Consider the following 16,558-nt stretch of genomic DNA (forward strand, 5'->3'; position numbering starts at 1 on the left):
GCCTTATTGTATTCCAAAGGCTTTCTACTCAGTCAGATAAATCTTCTTTAAGAGGATTAGGAAACTTTCATTATCTTTATCTAACCTGAACTAACACTAAGTCTGAAAAATTAATCTATAGACTGGACAAAAGCCGATAGCTACTGGGAAGAAGGAGAGCCCTTGGGCCACTCTCTCCCATGAACTGATGTCTTGTGAGCACCCCCAGCACTTCTGCGGGCTTCCAGAGGAAGAATGCATTACTGTATTGTCACCAGGAGCGAGAGGACACGGCACCCTGAGCTGCTCCTCTGGATGGAAAGAGCCACACTCCCAGACTTCAGCTCCAGGGCCTCCCTTCTCCCCCTACCCCACTGCACCTGATGGTTTGTACTAGGATTTCATGGGCCAACTCAGATGGCCAGAGCCAAGGTGGGTGGCACTGGGGACGTAGAGAGCGCGAGCTCCTCTTCGCCATGCCAGTCTGCACGTGCCCCCACCCTGTGACTCTTCTTGGCTTGAGACTAGAATGGGGACACCCCAGGTTTGCACTTCCTGCCTGAGGAATGGCTCAGATTACATTATGAAGGCCCTCGCCTTTGACGCCCTGTGCTGCAAGCCCCTTCCGGCCTGCATCGACTTTGCCGTGCATGCACGCTGGTTGTGATCCTGCAGAGTGATGGCCTTGCTCAGTTTGAGGCTGCTTCTGTGCAGGACCCAACAATTATTTTTTAGTTCATTGCCACGTCTCCAAAATGTGAAGACAACTTTGCTGTCAAGGCCATAGACGTGCCACTGAGGCATCACTTCCATTGCTAAGAAGTTCAGCTCCTCTGGAACTAGGCCCAGGTGACAGATGGGGTGGTGAGAACTCACAGCCCCAGTTCTCTACAGCCCCAGTCATTTGCAGCAGATACCCAGGAGACCCAACTGCTGAGCTAACCAGGAGCCTCCACCGTCCTTGAAAAAGGATCAGACGTGACTACCAGCTTCATACCCAGAAGGGGGCGCTCTCCTAACCGCAAAGAGTGCGGTCTGCCACACATGGGCAGGGTGTGTGTGGAGAATGGAGGCCAGCAGCACCTCTGGGTGTGCATAAGGTGGCCCCAGAGCCCTCAAAGCAGGCAGGAGTGGGCGGATGGCTGCAGGGCCGAGTGGCAGCAACACGGAGGCCCCAGAGACTCCTGGGAGCGGCCTTTGCTTTAGGCAGACCTCTGGCCCAACGTATGCATCGCAAACGGCCTGCCGAGGGCTTCTGGACGTTAGCGCAGAGCCGCTCCAGCCGAAGGGAACAACGGGCACCCTGAATTGAGCACGAGTAGATTCTCACCCCAATCAACCCTTCTCCACGAAACTAGCGGAAACGAGTAGCATCGTACTTTTTTTGGCAGAGATAAAGAAATCTCTTAGCTAAGCAAGGGTACATGCGCATTTCATAATCTAAAAATAAAACAAAAATCTGTGGATTTTATGGCAGATGAAATCAGACAAAACTGGGAAAATAAATCCCACACAGGTACCGCTTCTGGAGACGCACTGTGTGTCGGCGGCTAGTTAGTGAAGGGCACCTGGGAAAGGGTCACCCGCACCCCGCCTCTGCTGGAGGAAGCCTGTGGCTCTGTGGACGGCGCTCGTCTGCTTGGAAGCTCCTGCCCACGGGGAGACAACGCGCGACAGAAAATGCTTTATGTGGCTGTGGCAGTTGGATCCATGCAAAATAAGTTCGTCTGGACTTCCGCCTCGCCTTCAAATGCTTCTCAAGGTCTCAAAGCTGCTCTCTGCAAAGGCTTGTAATCCTTAATATTTAATATTTTATATCAGTAATCTGGGATTCTAACATTTCTTCACTCTTGCTAAAAAGTATAATGTAAATTTAAAATATTTTTTAACGACAACAACAATAAATTCACATTGATACTAGGTCCTGGCTGTATGTACCATTTCAGATTTCTAAGGGAATAAAACAAGATGTGGAGGCATTCTCTCCTGAGTCCTCTCTAATTTGTGGATTTATTTTCAGCAGTGACCAGGGCTGTCATCATCACACACAGTGCTCGCAATTCCAGCCCCTGCGGTGGCACTGATGCCGCAAGAGCGATGCCGGGGTGTCCTGCTGGGGCGCTCAGCAGCGACCAACCAGCACCCGCGAAGAAACGTAGTCGAGTCACACACTGGACGTCAATATCAGCTCTTTTTCTAATAATAAGACCACAAAAGGTCATTAAGAAGCACTTTGAATAGGTCATTACTTATCTATATTTGACATATCTCAAGCCAGTTTCAGAAAGCTAAGTTTCTTAGAGCATTCAACCAGACCAGACAACTTATTGACAAAAACATAAGCGCTAGCAACAACACTGAAAAGTCTTTACAAGGTCAGTACTCAATCCACGGCCTCAACAGCACAAAATGACTTGTGCATCTTCCAGCATGTGTAAAACAAAGCGCAAATCACTGTCCCCCTCTTCACTAAGAGGACAACGAACTGAGTCCAGCCGTGTCTTACCTTGCACTATGAGGTGGACCCGAGACGTTTTGGGGTGATTGTCTGTCTGCACGGAGCAGGTGTATGGACCTTCGTCATACACATCCACATTTTGGATCATGATGCTGTACTGTGTTGGTGTGTTGACCAGGATGATCACACGAGGGTCTATGGACCACTTGTCATTTCCAGCATAGAGGATGGTGCTGCGGTTTAGCCAGGCTACCCGGGTGACCCGGTCATCTATGGTACACCTGTGAGGCACACGGGGAGAGGATGGGAGGGGAGGCAAGAAGATGGGCGAGGGAAAGAAGAGGAAAAGAAAGACGGGAAACATCATAAATGTAGTGGAGCACATCAAGTAGTGACTGAAACAAATAACACAGCACTAATAGGAAACAATCAATCATTGAGGAAACGTCCTACCTATATGGCAGGTGAGGCACAAATTATCCTCAAGAACAGTTGATACAAAATCATTTCCATTTGATTTACGGGCATATTCTGCCACTGCTTTTGCACGCAATTGCTCTCACCCCGAGGCTTACGTGAGAATTAGCTTATATTTCCTCCACACACTCATCACCTTGTGGGAGAAACGGCCCAGCGGCACCAGGGAAGGAGAGTGGATCAGTACAGTATTTCAAATAGGTCACAGATAATCTACAAAGCAAATACTTAACTTGTAGTTAATCAAAACTTGGACCTATCTGCTGCCAGAGCTCCAGGTGGTGCTCATCTCCGTGTACCCCTAAGCCACCGAGAGGCTGCAAACCAGTTTGTTACACTATAAAATTCACCCGGGAAATCCAGCAGTATTTCAGGGCATCAGGGCTGCCTCTTAAGGTCTCAGGGGGAGAAGGACATTATCAGTAGCATCTCGGTCCCTTTGGGCACTGTTCTCTATGGCCGATGGAGAGCAGGGTGTTATTATCCAAGCAGGGAGCACATCTTACCCTCGCTCCCCAACCACGGAGGTGTCAAATGCAATGAAATTTGCTTGTCTGGGTGTATGGCCTGCAGACTGCCAACCCTCATGCAGAAATACATGTGCCTGCTGGTGCAGAAACCATCTGCAGGTGTGCTGGGCACTGAGAACTGAGAGCAGAAACAGGAGCGAAGGGGAGCCCCGCGGGGCCCCAGGTGTGCCTGCACCACGGGACACGGGTGCATCTGCTGACAGACAGCAACCTTGTGGTCCCTGCAGTGAGAGGAGCGGGGAACATGTTGCCTCTAACATCACAGAATGAGAAGGCCCTGATTCACTGATCCGGTCTTGTACCTGGCCTGCAACAGAGGGCCTGGGGCAGGGCATAGGAGCCAGAGGAACACAGAGCAGCCCTGGAGGAGACCGCAACGGCTCAGGACCATGAGGCGTCCAGAAGACAGCTCACTAGGAAGAGCAAAGTGCTGAGCCTAGGGAGGTCCTGTCTCGGGTAAGTGGGAGGAAGCGAACAACGCTAGGTTTGCTTCATCAGGGTCCTCTTGTACAGGCCCACCTGCATTCAGAGTGGGCATGGAGGCTGGGAGGTAGGGGTGCACGGTAGGTAGGTCTTCTCAGAGAGATAGCCAGACACTATTCTGAGGTTTTTAATGTACTGTTCTCTCAAGCTACACAAACAAAATAAGCACATTTTAACATGCAAACAACACCAAGTAAGTAACTCATGCGTATATATTACAAAGATCGCAAAGGTCTGCCAACTGTTCCATCTCCACCAACTCCAAATTTGGGAGTAGCCTGCTACTTTTTCTTTCTTGTGTACATCTACTCCCACAGATAAAGCTAGTGAAGATTTCTTTTTACCTAAGAGACACTCATGTACAAATACAACTTTTTATTTGTCAATGACCATGAGCATTTCTATGCGCCAGTTGTTACACATGTAATTTAACAGCATTTCCTGTCTGTGTTCAGTGTGGTGACTTCTGGGCGCCCCGCTGCATTCGGTGTCTGGCCTGATAACTTAGGAGCCACGGAACGCTTCCACCCCACTCGCACAGGCAGGCGTTGGTACAAGGCACACCCCTACGTCCTGGGGCCCGTGTTGAATTTTATACTCAATCTGCCTCATTCTACAGTAATTTTATATTTTCCTTGTGAAGGCTGAAGCCCCACAGGCCTCTCCCTGCTCCTCGCGCTCCAAGACCTTTCTTAGGGGAACATGCATGGTGATCCCTGCAAGCAGGTTTCTTTCTCTAGTGGGAGAACTCCAGGCAGCAGGGAGCCTGTTGGGGTAGTGGAAGGTAAGGGGACAGAGTGAAGGGGTCACCTTCCAGTCCTGACAGCTACAAAAATCTCAGGGACTAAGTGCAGATGAATATCCTGGCTTTAGCTTTGGTATGTTCTGCAAGCTTATGCACATTTTTGTATTATTATGATGAGTGTATTTGGTACAGGGCCTCACAATGTAGCTTGTGCCCATAGTGATCCTCCTGTCTGCAGCCTCCCCAGTGCTGGGATCACAGGTGTGCACCACCACGCCTGGACTCTGTGGCCAGATCTCGGGCAGGGCTGGCACAGCATGTGGTGACATAAAAGCTGGTAAAGTGACATAAAAATTTATTTAAACTACAGTTTAAATAAATGATTTATTTTTGGTGTGTAGAAACAATTTTCATTTTTAAACAAGAAATGTAACAAAATGCTTTTATATGGGTGAACATATATGTACGCATACATATATATGTACATATGTGTATATATAATACATATGTAGTAGAAACTTAAAAACTACAATAACTGATAATCATAATTCTGAACACTCAAAGACCATCAATAAGCTTTTCTTTTATTTTTTTTTAAATGTTTTTGGTTGTTACAGGGTCTCACTAGGCAGCTAGAACTCATACTCATCCTCCTATTTTCAGCATCCTCAGAGCTGAGATTACAGGCATGCACCACCATGCCTGGACTCTGCGGCCTGCTCAGCCTACCCTGTGGTTGGAGCTGGTGTGGCATATGCTGCTAGGGATCGAACCGCGGTCCTTGTGCTTGCCTAGTTTGCCTAAAAAGGTGCTTTATACCTCTGAGCTATCTCGCCAGGCCAAGCTTTTCTTTAAAAGTAAAAAGAAAAAAATGTGTTGTCCAATGTTAAATTTGAACTTGCACTTTCATTAAATATTCTCTATCTGCAGATATATTTTACACTAAAAAATCTTCATTGATCACCTAACTTATTTATTGCAACAATAGAGAAACACAATGAAATTTAAATTTCTTTTATGGGCTATGATCATAAACCTTTAAGTAATAATATTTGCTCTGAAAATGAGTTATCAGTACAAATATAAAATTGATAAAGCAACATAACTTCATTGTACATTTTAATTAATAATGAAACACAAAAGCTATCTTTTACTGTAAATATAACTATTAATTACCTTGATAGGCCTTCTTATGACACTACAAATAAAACCATGATTTACTGCTAGAATGAGATGGTGTTTAGGATAAACTGTGTTCTTATATTTTCTTTTAGATAAGCCTCATTCACAAAAACAGAAATGGAAAGAAGAATTTTGTGTAGCAATGACACTCAGTTCTTTGAATTCTTTCTATGGTATATGGCAAAAATTCACACAGTAAAAACCTTCAAAAATTACTCTAATCATCTCACAGCTGACAACTCAATTAGTGCTTTTCTCAACTTCTTTTAAAGCAATTGAAAAATACCTTCTTTGCAAAGAGGTTTGTAACCTAGTATTAAGTTCGTTCCATTTCTCAGTGTCTGTAGAATATACTGATAACACTTTACCTGGTCTTATCAAATGACTATAAAAGATTTCTTTTGCAAGAAGCATCTTGTTTAATGAATGAACTCAGAAATACTGGGGTGGGAGAGCAAAAATGCTGTTTATCCCAGTCTCCATATGCCCCACTGGCCCCACCCCAGGGCTGGCTGAGCTGGCCACCAAGACCAGGCATGGTGGTGCACACCTATAATCCCAGCACTGGGGAGGCTGAAAACAGGAGGATCACTAGGAGTCTGAGCTGTGTAGCGAGACCCTGTGCAAAATATATAAAGTAACTTTTTTAAATGCTGCTTATTGTGATATACTAAAGTATCCTGGCCTCTGTAAGCAAACCTCTCTCATTGCTGAGCTCAATTTGATGACAGAGAACTCCGTACTTTTTTGGCTCCACTTTTGTGGGACACCCTCAAGAGCGACGTCCCATAAGTAACAGGAGCATGAAGGCTGCAAGTAAGGAAACGCTGTCTTCTGGCCAATACCCAAAGACAGCAATCAGAATGTGAGGGTAAACTGCAATCCAACTGTAGATGCTTCCTCAAGCAGGGCAGCTGGAGGGACTTTGAGGTGTGTGTCTCTAAAAACACCGCTGTCTTCTGTAGCCTGCACAGCCGAGACACAAGGGGCATGTGACAGGCGAACTCACCCAGGGTCTAGTAGGGACTTGCAACTTTGCAATAGGTCAGCTGAAATCCACCCTTCTTGGCCAGAGCATGCTCTGAGGGCCCTGGCCACATAGCCCTGGAAAGGCTGTCACCTCTTGTGGGAGCATACTCCTGGTGGAACATGGCCATCCAACTTATATACTCTTTTTTCCGGGCTGCATTAGTGAGCATGGAGTGTAAACAGAAGGTAGAATCTGTAAAATGCCACCTTTGATGGGGCAGAGAAAGTTCATACAGTTCACACAGCTCCAGAGCCCACAAGCAGCAAGGAAACTCAGAAGAACACTGAGGCTGCTTGGGGAGAGCTACTTTCCTCCTAACACAACTGTGTCTCAGAAGAGAGCAGAGTTCCACGGCTTCTCACTTTCTTGTGTCACCATCGGGCCCTCCACAGGTGCTCTTAACAGCAGGAAAGAGAACTCAGACAAGGACTTTGAAAGCCTGCTGAAATGTTCTTCCAAACTCTGCTTCTGTGTGAAGCAGTGTCCCGGACCCTCTTTATCTAGTAGCATGGAGTAGACAGCTATTTCTGATGTTAACTAAGACGGGGCAAGAGGTGAGTTGAAGGAGGTTAATGACAACTCTCTGATCTCTTGGAAACTCCAATATATGAAGTCCTTACATTCCAAGCCAATTTTATCTCCTCCTCCTTGAAAAAATTAGAACTCATTAAAAGTTTATTATAAATAACCTCTACAATTAGGTGTTACTTGTATCATTCCAGGAATGGTTTACACATTTTTGCATACATGAAACAATTAATTTCACATAACTGACCTTTGGGAAATATTGTGTATTATCCACATTTTACAGATAAGGAAACTGAGGCACAGAGAGATTCAGGAACTCAACACACTTGCATAATCAGAGCAGTGGACTCCAGCTGAAACAGCCTGGGGCTGGCCTTCATATGCTCATGGGCTACAGGAACCCAAGAAATAAGTCCAGCAGAATTCACTGGGCATTTGTTCAATCAGTTCTGCTCAAATTTATGATATTTATTTTCCCACAAAGAATAGAATAAAGAGAAAAAGAAGACTTTAGATGTGATGTTGACACATTTTTAAACCCTGTGCGGTCACATTTTTAGAGATAAGGTAGAAAAATGAATTGGGAAGCTCTAAAAGACACCTTAGAGATGTCTGAGGGTAGTCTACCCCATCAGTGAGGCGAAAATGTCTCAGGACCTAGTACTCCAGTAAGGAAAGAGGACCACGACAGAGTGGCTTCTTACAGTACTGTGGTTTTATTTTCTAAGGGACAAGCAGTTAGGAGAAATCCACACCTTAAAGTAATCCTTTCCAAACTTCAGTAGCATCAAAACCAGAGCCTCTCACCACCCTGGAGGTCCTGACCAGTGGGCGGGGCCCTGAGGGCTCAGCCTTTCTGACCAATTCCCAGCTGCTCCATTAGGGGCTGCTGCTCTGAGAAGGAATTTCTGAGCCACTCACTTCATTAAAGGAGCCAGACAGTAAATCACCTGGAGTTTTCCAAAATAATAAATGTTTCTTAAAAAGCTAAATAGGCTTTAGTTTTTTGTTTATGTTCTTTGTTCTTGTTTTTCTTTTTATATTTACCTCTGAAATGTGAAAAGAAATGCCATCACATATTCAACTGGCATTTAAGACATACCTAATGTAGACTAGATAACCTATTCAGAGATGAGGACACCGAAAGGAAGGCAAAAATAAAGTAGGATTAGAGACAGAGAATGTGGGGGACTCTATGTCCTCATGGGATAGAGTGGTCAGGAAATGTCCTGCTATGGTGTGTGACAGACCTTGCATGTACGCAGTCCTCAATCAGAGTGTAGGAGGGGGCTGCTTGAAAACTCATCTCGCTTATGAAGAAGAGCCACGGCCCCCCCCCACACACAGTGATGTTGCTAACACACACACACACACACACACACACACACACACACACACAGTGATGTTGCTAGCTAGAAAACAAGTCTTTTAAACCAGCCTCACAGAGGGTGTCTGGCCTGTATAGACAACTTTGTAGATATGAATGTATAAATAATTGACATTTTTTAGAAAACAGGAATCACTAGGAAAAACTTTCATGTTTCCACTGTTATTTGGACAAAACCTAAAATATGGTGCACAGCCATACACTTCAGGGAGCTGCAAATGCAATTTAATTTCTAGTATGAACTCATCTTTCTGCCTTTCCAATACTTCTATGATGCAATGTTAATATCAAATTTATTGTGGCTGATTTGATGATCTATACCTTCAATTGTTAGGTTGTCAACATCACATAGACAGAGCTGGTAAGCTAGCTCAGTGGGCTAAGTGCCTGCTTAGGCAAGTGCAGGGACCAGGGTTCAATCCCTGGCATCAAGCACCATGCCAGCCCCACCCCCAGGCATGCTGAGCCAGTCACCTACTGGACATGGTGGCACATGCCTGTGATCCCAGCCCTGGGCAGGCTGAGAACAAGAGGATCACTAATAGTCTGAGCTGCACAGTGAGACCCTGTATGAAATACATAAAAAAACATGGATATACTACCGCATCAGTGCCACTCCTTCTGTATCACTGGCATGTCCCACGGTCCAGCTGGTTGCTAACAGAAAATCAATATTTCCTTATAATGACTGAACCAGTGTTAGATGATGCTTGTCACACTGGCATCAAAAGCACATATGGTGAAGGATAAGTTCCCCAGGATATATGTTTATCTATGATTGTATATATTAGATCCACACTCAGATGACATACAAACACACACATGCAGGGACCAAGGGGTTTTTTGTGTATTTTTTCAAGTTAATGTTATCGTTTCTGATATAATCTAGAAAATGTGATATGTACCAGAAGTGATATGACAACAGCTAGACTTAAGTGTACTTGGGTACACTAGCACACTAGTCCAAGATCTTGTCCAAAGCTAAGGAGAAAACCCAGAAGTGACTTGCTATGGCCCTGGGCCATCCCTGCCCGTGATAGCTCAGTGCTGCTGGACCTGCTGGAATTGTGAAAGCCCCAGTGGTTGGGATGGCCCTAGTGGAGGGAAGACTAAGTCACTGCATGCCACACAAGGAATTGAGGAGCAAAGACCCATGGCTATCAGCACCAGCTCTGCATGGCAACTTGAGATTTAATTTTAATAAAATTCCATCTGTTTCATTAAACACGTGTTGCCAATTTATATTTTATATATGGGTGGGTAGCTTACACTTTCAGAATTGAGAGTCATGCATTGGGACAGATTGAAGACATTTATACCTAGTCTTATGATCCTGTGTATGAAAACATTTTAAAAATAATGCTACCTCTAGGAATTAATGAAAACTTGGCCTCTCCTCACTCCTGGCCTTGCCTTAAGTGGGTCCACTGTAGGGACTTCAATTTAGGAAATGCCATTAAAGGTGGCAGGATAAATGTTAAAGCCAAAAAAAAATGCATTTCTCTACATTTTCTTTGTTAATACACTTTCCAATATCCAGCTCTTATTTGTTTATCATGTTATTTGATTTTTCTTCATAAATTGAGTCAAGTGAATTTCTGTTTAGAAGAAGCTTGATGTATCAAACTGTATTATATTACTTTATGTAATACATCAAAGTATGTTAATAATGCCAGTTCAAAAATGGGAGGAAGAAGATCTCGCTTTGGAGAACTCATAGTGTAATAATAAATGAATTTTTTACAGGAAAGGAGAACAGGCAAGCCAAAATGAAATATTTTTAGATCAACTCCCAAGGATTCTAAATTGCAAAGCACGTTCCCCAGGGAGGATTTAACTCCTCAGTTATTTCCTGAGTTACAAATAGAGCCAACTTCCCAGCATCAACAAGCCCCTAAATTATGTGAGGGAAAACTTTATGATTCAGAGAGTCAGAAATTCAATGGGAGTAATAATTCTGCTAGAGCTAATATTTGCCGATAAGATATTGGTTGGACATCTATCAGAGAGCATGTGCAGAAGAATGCGGGTGAAAACTGCTCCAGAGAGGGAGCCCAGAAATACCTCAGGAGAGCGGGAGACTGCTTTGAAGGCTTGCATTTACACGCCATCTGCAGCTCATTCTGTGCTGGAGAGAGCCAGCACTCTACTCCCAGCTGGGTCGCCACACTGCTGCATAGAAAGGAAGTGTTCATGTACATGTGTGTGCTGGCACATGTATGTGCAGGTGTGTGTGTGTGTGTGTAAGGGGTGGGGCTTTATGTAGAGGTCTCAGACAATTGCATGCAGGGGGAGGCCCCTGGAGGAAAGCCGAGCTGAAACTCAGCTGAAGCCATGCAAGCAGCCTCACCTGAGGCAGAAAATCAGCCGCTGGATGATGCTTGCGGTGGCCTCCACCATGACAGATGATGTGCAGAGGCACCCAGCACTGCTCCTGGAGTGCAGAGGCCCAGCGGGCTGGCTCCTCGTGCCCACCACACAGGCAGCCACACCCACATACAGAGAGCTGCAGGGCTCACGCAGGGCCATAGGCTGGAGTTCAGAGCAGAGCGCTGGACACAAGGAAGGAAAATGGGAGGTGACTTGTGGTGAAGGATGGCTGCCCAAAGACGTGGAAATTGTTTAGAACTACAAAGGGAAAGTAGCCTACCTGGCTCTGGGATGGGAGAGGAGAATTCTAGCTTGGTAGCAGAGATAAAACATAAGGTAGTGAAACATGTTTATGAAAAGAAAGGGCAGACAGGAAGGCAAGAGGAAGCTCTTTGAGCAAAATAGTGAGTGATGAAGCTGGCTAACTTCCTGTCTTCAAGTTACCCTGTAAATCCAGAGGGTGTGCTGGGGATCACTTTGTAGGTTTCCCAAAGACAGGGAGGCAAGGCCATGATAATAATAATAAAAAAATACCAAAAAGACTGTCGTTTTTTTATTAAGTACTTACTAAGGGTGAGATTCTCCGCTGGGCTCTAGGAATGAGCTACTGAGCCCAGTCCATGTTTCTACTACCCTCATAGTTCACTGGCTGGCTGAGCAACATGCAAACAAGAGCCAATGTTTCAGAAGTCCGGTATCAGGCAGCAGTGGAACTGAGACACCTGCTAGCATGGCCGTGCAGGAGGTGCCAGGACTGGCCCTGCTACGGCCGCAATCTGAGACAGACCTTGCAGAAGAAGCACTTAGCCAAGGATGGGAACTGTGCACGACTCCGGGCACAGGTAAGCGGTGCACAGAACACTTCAATGGGGACGGCAGGTGCGTAGGTCTTCTCAAATCTTCCCCAGGCCAGCTGGGCATCTTGCTAATTCGTTATTCCTGAGAAAGGACTAAGTCTCTTCCTAGCCAAAGCCTCTGTAGTTATTGCAATGTGCTGATGGTCACCTGTACTAGAGATGTTGCTGGGAACGAGGCCCCAGCCTTCTTACCTTCCCTGTGCATGTACCGATGAGAATGGTTTCACTGCATACAAGAGCAAGGGGACGAGTCACAGAAAAATTACAGTGAAGGTGTAAAGCTCTGTATCTAGAGCAAACAAGGAAGGAGACTTCACCTGCTGCATCCCCCATGAAGAAAAAAGATAGCACCAACATGCACATACTTGTTCAGGTACAGGAAAACAAGGAGGCAATTGAATGATTCTATTTTCTTCAAAGTGAATGGCAAAGTTATCAGCTGAAAGTAAATGAGAGAATGTAAGACAGGAGATAGGGCTGCAAGAAAAAGAGAAAAAAGACTGCGGCAGAAAATGAGAGCGAAATTATTAGAGCATTGTGCTGGGATTCCCAGGCTTCACGAAGGTGGATGGACCAGGGCACACAGGGCCAGTGCTCTGCCAGCGTGGAGAGCGTCTCCCACAGTGCTCAGCGGCAGCACAGTGGCTGTGGGTGAACAGGGGGTCTGGAGTTTGGGTTCATGTAGTGAGCAAGAAAGAAACCAAGCACTACCAATGGGAAACCCTGGTGAGGGGAGGAGGTGGGAGGGGCTGGTGTGTAAGGCAAGCACACTGGCTCAGTGTGCTGGACACCCTGATGAGATCTGTGAGCAGAGGAGGCAGTAGGGGTGCAGTGAGTAAGAATGGGGGTGGGTCATTCAATGGTGCCCCTTGTCAGTAAGGGGCCCATTTAAAGCCAGATAGTACTTGGCTGGATGGGTCCTGGCAGAGAGTGACAGTGGCTGCTGAGAATTCTTTAGGAACTTCAATGACAAACATACAGACTGCAAATTATAGACATAGCATTTTGTTGTGCTAACGAGAGACCTCGGCACCAGACAAGGGCTCTGCTTCTTACTCGCACAGGGCCTTAGGATAGGCATTCGTTTATCCTCTCACACCCTCCATTTCCTCATTGGAGACATGGGACGGAAATGCTTCCATCACAGAGTCATTCAGTACAGGTACCAGGGCTAAGGGAAGCGCCGCACAGACAAGCATCAGCACAGGCAGAGCCTCTCCTGTCATTCTGGCTATCAGAGCCTGGTTGCCTCAGCTGACAAATACAACTCAATCTCCATGACATGGAGAAACCTGATGCAAATTAGTTTAACCAAGTGGTGCTGAAATTTGCATAGGAGTTCTAAGACCTTTGCATCTATATTTTCAAATCTTTAAACATAAGATTTTAATCTAGCATTGTTGAGCCCAATCTCCAGTGGGGTTTATCCTGATGACTAAAAAATATGACATTTACATTTTTAGCTTTACCTAATTGCTACGGTGCTTTTCCAGTGTACCTACAGATTCTTCTCTTCTTCCAGTAAGATTTTCTGTCTCTTTGAAATGTCTCTGTCTTTTAATTCAGTCATCTATATTCAGCCTCTGTGGAGTGCTGCAGCCCATTTCATTCCCCTCTGAGGTTTGGTTTGCAGTTTTCTGAAAAGCCACTGAGACAACTCTAACTTTGTATTTTTATCAGGCTTCTCCACCAGGTGTTGACATGGCAGCTGATGGGCTGGTTTCTAGATTGATGACCTGTGGTTGGTAAAGTGCTGTATTCCTAAAAATACGCAATTGGGAGAGCAATCGATACAACCGTGTGCACACGGAAGAGAGTCCAGCAGGCACACAGGCCCTGGAGCTTCAGAAGTGGTGTCCTGGCCCCGGACAGCTTTAAACACAATATGACGCTCGGCCTGGAAGAATCAGACAGAGGAAAACTCTCTAAAAGCAGATACAAACTGTCAGCGCTGATGATTCAAGGCAAGGACTTGATTGGAATGGGAGTAGGACCACAGGAGGATGAATGGCACCAGGTCAGAAGGTCCGAGACATATGTTAGGAACCCATAAGAAACGTGCTCTACACAGAGATCCGTGGACACCACAGGAAAGTGACAATTCCTCCATAAGCTTCGCTCCCACCCTCAAGGAGATGCCAGGAACTGGTGAGATGGCTTTCAGAGTTAGGGATCGGGCTTCACCCTTGGGATGGATGCAGGACAAGCAGACACCCAGCTGCGCAGAGGAGCGCTCTGCAGGGGCCTGCCAGGGCAAGCACTCGGCCCACCGCCGTCTCTCCCTGAGAGTCACAGTTGGGATTTGGGGCACCTGCTGTGGAACTTCTGTTGTGCCCAGCTTAAACCCAGAGGCTGCACCGAGAAGCAGAGCAGAGCCTCACTGTTGAATTCCAGGAGCAGCAAGACCTGGGAGAAGGAGGAAAGTGTCTTTCAAGGCAAGGATCATCAAGATCTATCCTTGCAGCCAGCCCACGGCCCTAGCTCCTCCGGCCCACTGTGTGTACTTCTATGTGGGGTTGTAAGGGGGGAGGTCACCAGCTCGCCTTAAGAATCCCTCAGGACCTCACCCTGGCCAGTCCACAACGCCCCAAGACGCCATCCAGACAACTCACAGCATTTACCTGCCACCTGGCTCCCTCCCGGCCGCCCTTACTCCAGCCTGGAGCAGATTGAAAACCCAGCCTCCGATTTGTTCATTAGACTTGGCAAAGAAGCGAACTAGATGAAATTAAAATGTTTCCACGCGCGCACCGTTCTAATCCCATTCGATAGATTATCCTGACATATTTACTCACGGCCAGTCTGTCTCAGTATCATCACGGAAAAATATAAATTAAAATTTTAAATTAAAAGCAGAGAGCCGGGGGAGCTGGATATCTTTTTGAAGAATGGCGCTAGTCAGCCACAGGCTTCCTGCATGAGCGCCGCGGGAGCAAAACCTCCAGTTCTGCAGAAATTACGGCCCGCGGATCTCCCTGAGAACACCTTCCCTCATCTAGCGTGCGCGATCGCGGAATCCAAGCGACCGCTCAGCCTCCACGGTCGTTCCTTCTCCTCTGCCGCTGGATAAACAACCCGCTCACTTTCGGCTCAGGTGAGCCTTACCCGGAACCGCTGACAGACTGATTTATTCATGAAACCCAAAGACGTCAAAAAATTGATTAGCTTGTGTGCTATCTATACGATTTCTATGTAACTTATGAGTTGAGAGAATAAAAACTTTAATAAGAAGCAGATGAGTTCCAGTCACAGGTCTGTAATTTACTCAGCTCCTGATCCTTTCTGAGCAACAGTTTTCTCACAATATGGGAAAAATATTTTTAAAATCATAGAACGTGGTTAGTATTTAAAGGAACATTCCTTGTTATCACTATTTTCAGAGTTCTGGATGGCAGTAAATTGTCACAAAATATTTGCTATTTTCTTTACATAATAATTACTCAGGTTACAATTATGTAACATCCCTTTAATGTTGGTCTCTTACTCTGTGCGCACGCCTCCTTCTCTGTCTCCCTCTCTCTCTGTCTGTCTCTCTCCTCAGTGTGCGTCCCTCCCTGCCTCCCTCCCTGCCTCCCTCTCCTCTTCCTCTCTCTCTGTCTATCTCAATTACCCTGTTTGTTAAATTAAGCAGGACATGTCCCTCTGGATCCCACCCTAGAGACCACCTGCATATATTCAAGTGGCGGTGGCCCCGTGCTCAACTAGGACCCAATGTGTTTGCCTGATTCGCTCTTGGCCACCCTGAATAGACTACCCATCTGAGTAATGCCTGATAGGAGTTTTTAAAAAATGAACTATTCATTAAACAGACAGATGGATGGGGACAGATGGGAGAAGAGAGATAGAGATGAAGTCGTCACTGTCTTTATAAGCACTTTTCCCATAGATTGTCAACTCTCTCCCTGTTTAAAAATATATGTTATGTATTTTTAATAAGCCAATCATCTTCTCCAGAACAGTAACTTATTTTATATAGATTATGCGAACTATCTCCTGTTAAAAAAATAAAATAGAAGGCAAGAAAAATCTTCTTTCCTTGTGCCAGAGAGGACCCAGAGAGAGAAATTCCCTAGGGGCAATAAAGTCACACAGTTAACTTTTGCAAATGTTCCCGGTTCAGGCCAGAGACTTGCTGCTTTTAATTTATGTCACAGAGAGTTCTATGCCCTCCATGGCTCACAAGGCAGGAAGAGGGTATTCTCAGCTCCTGGGGGTCTCTGGATTGTACAAGGGAATTGTAAGAGCAGGAGGCCTGCCTTGAAAGTTCTCCAGTATCATTGATACGTTGAGTAAAGGGCAAAACCTGTGTGTAACAGTGCTCAAGGCATGTGTGCAAAACGCTAAGAAAGTGCACCTCCAACAGGCGCCTGTTATGGACAGGGCTCAAGAGGCGGTGGCAGGAAGACCCGCTCTCCAACCTAAGAAGGGAAGGCGGAGTTTTCTTAATATGGGTCATAAATAAATCGAGGAAGGAGGGAAGGAGGGAAGGAGGGAAGGAAGGAAGGAAGGAAGGAAGGAAGGAAGGAAGGAAG

The 16,558-nt window shown here is 46.0% G+C and overlaps 1 protein-coding gene across 3 annotated transcripts in view; it reads right to left on the reverse strand.

Annotated features, from left to right (window-relative positions):
* Opcml (opioid binding protein/cell adhesion molecule like) overlaps positions 1-16,558 on the reverse strand; it is a 571,313-nt gene that overhangs the window by 262,909 nt on the left and 291,846 nt on the right. For all 3 annotated transcript variants that reach the window (XM_004643686.2, XM_023703844.1, XM_023703845.1), the window contains exon 2: positions 2,486-2,718. In XM_004643686.2, the coding sequence (XP_004643743.1) occupies positions 2,486-2,718 (233 nt within the window). The remainder of the gene's footprint in view (positions 1-2,485; positions 2,719-16,558) is intronic.

This window comes from Octodon degus, unplaced genomic scaffold (assembly GCF_000260255.1).
Source record: "Octodon degus isolate 3935 unplaced genomic scaffold, OctDeg1.0 scaffold00182, whole genome shotgun sequence".
In the NCBI taxonomy this organism is placed as follows: domain Eukaryota; kingdom Metazoa; phylum Chordata; class Mammalia; order Rodentia; family Octodontidae; genus Octodon; species Octodon degus.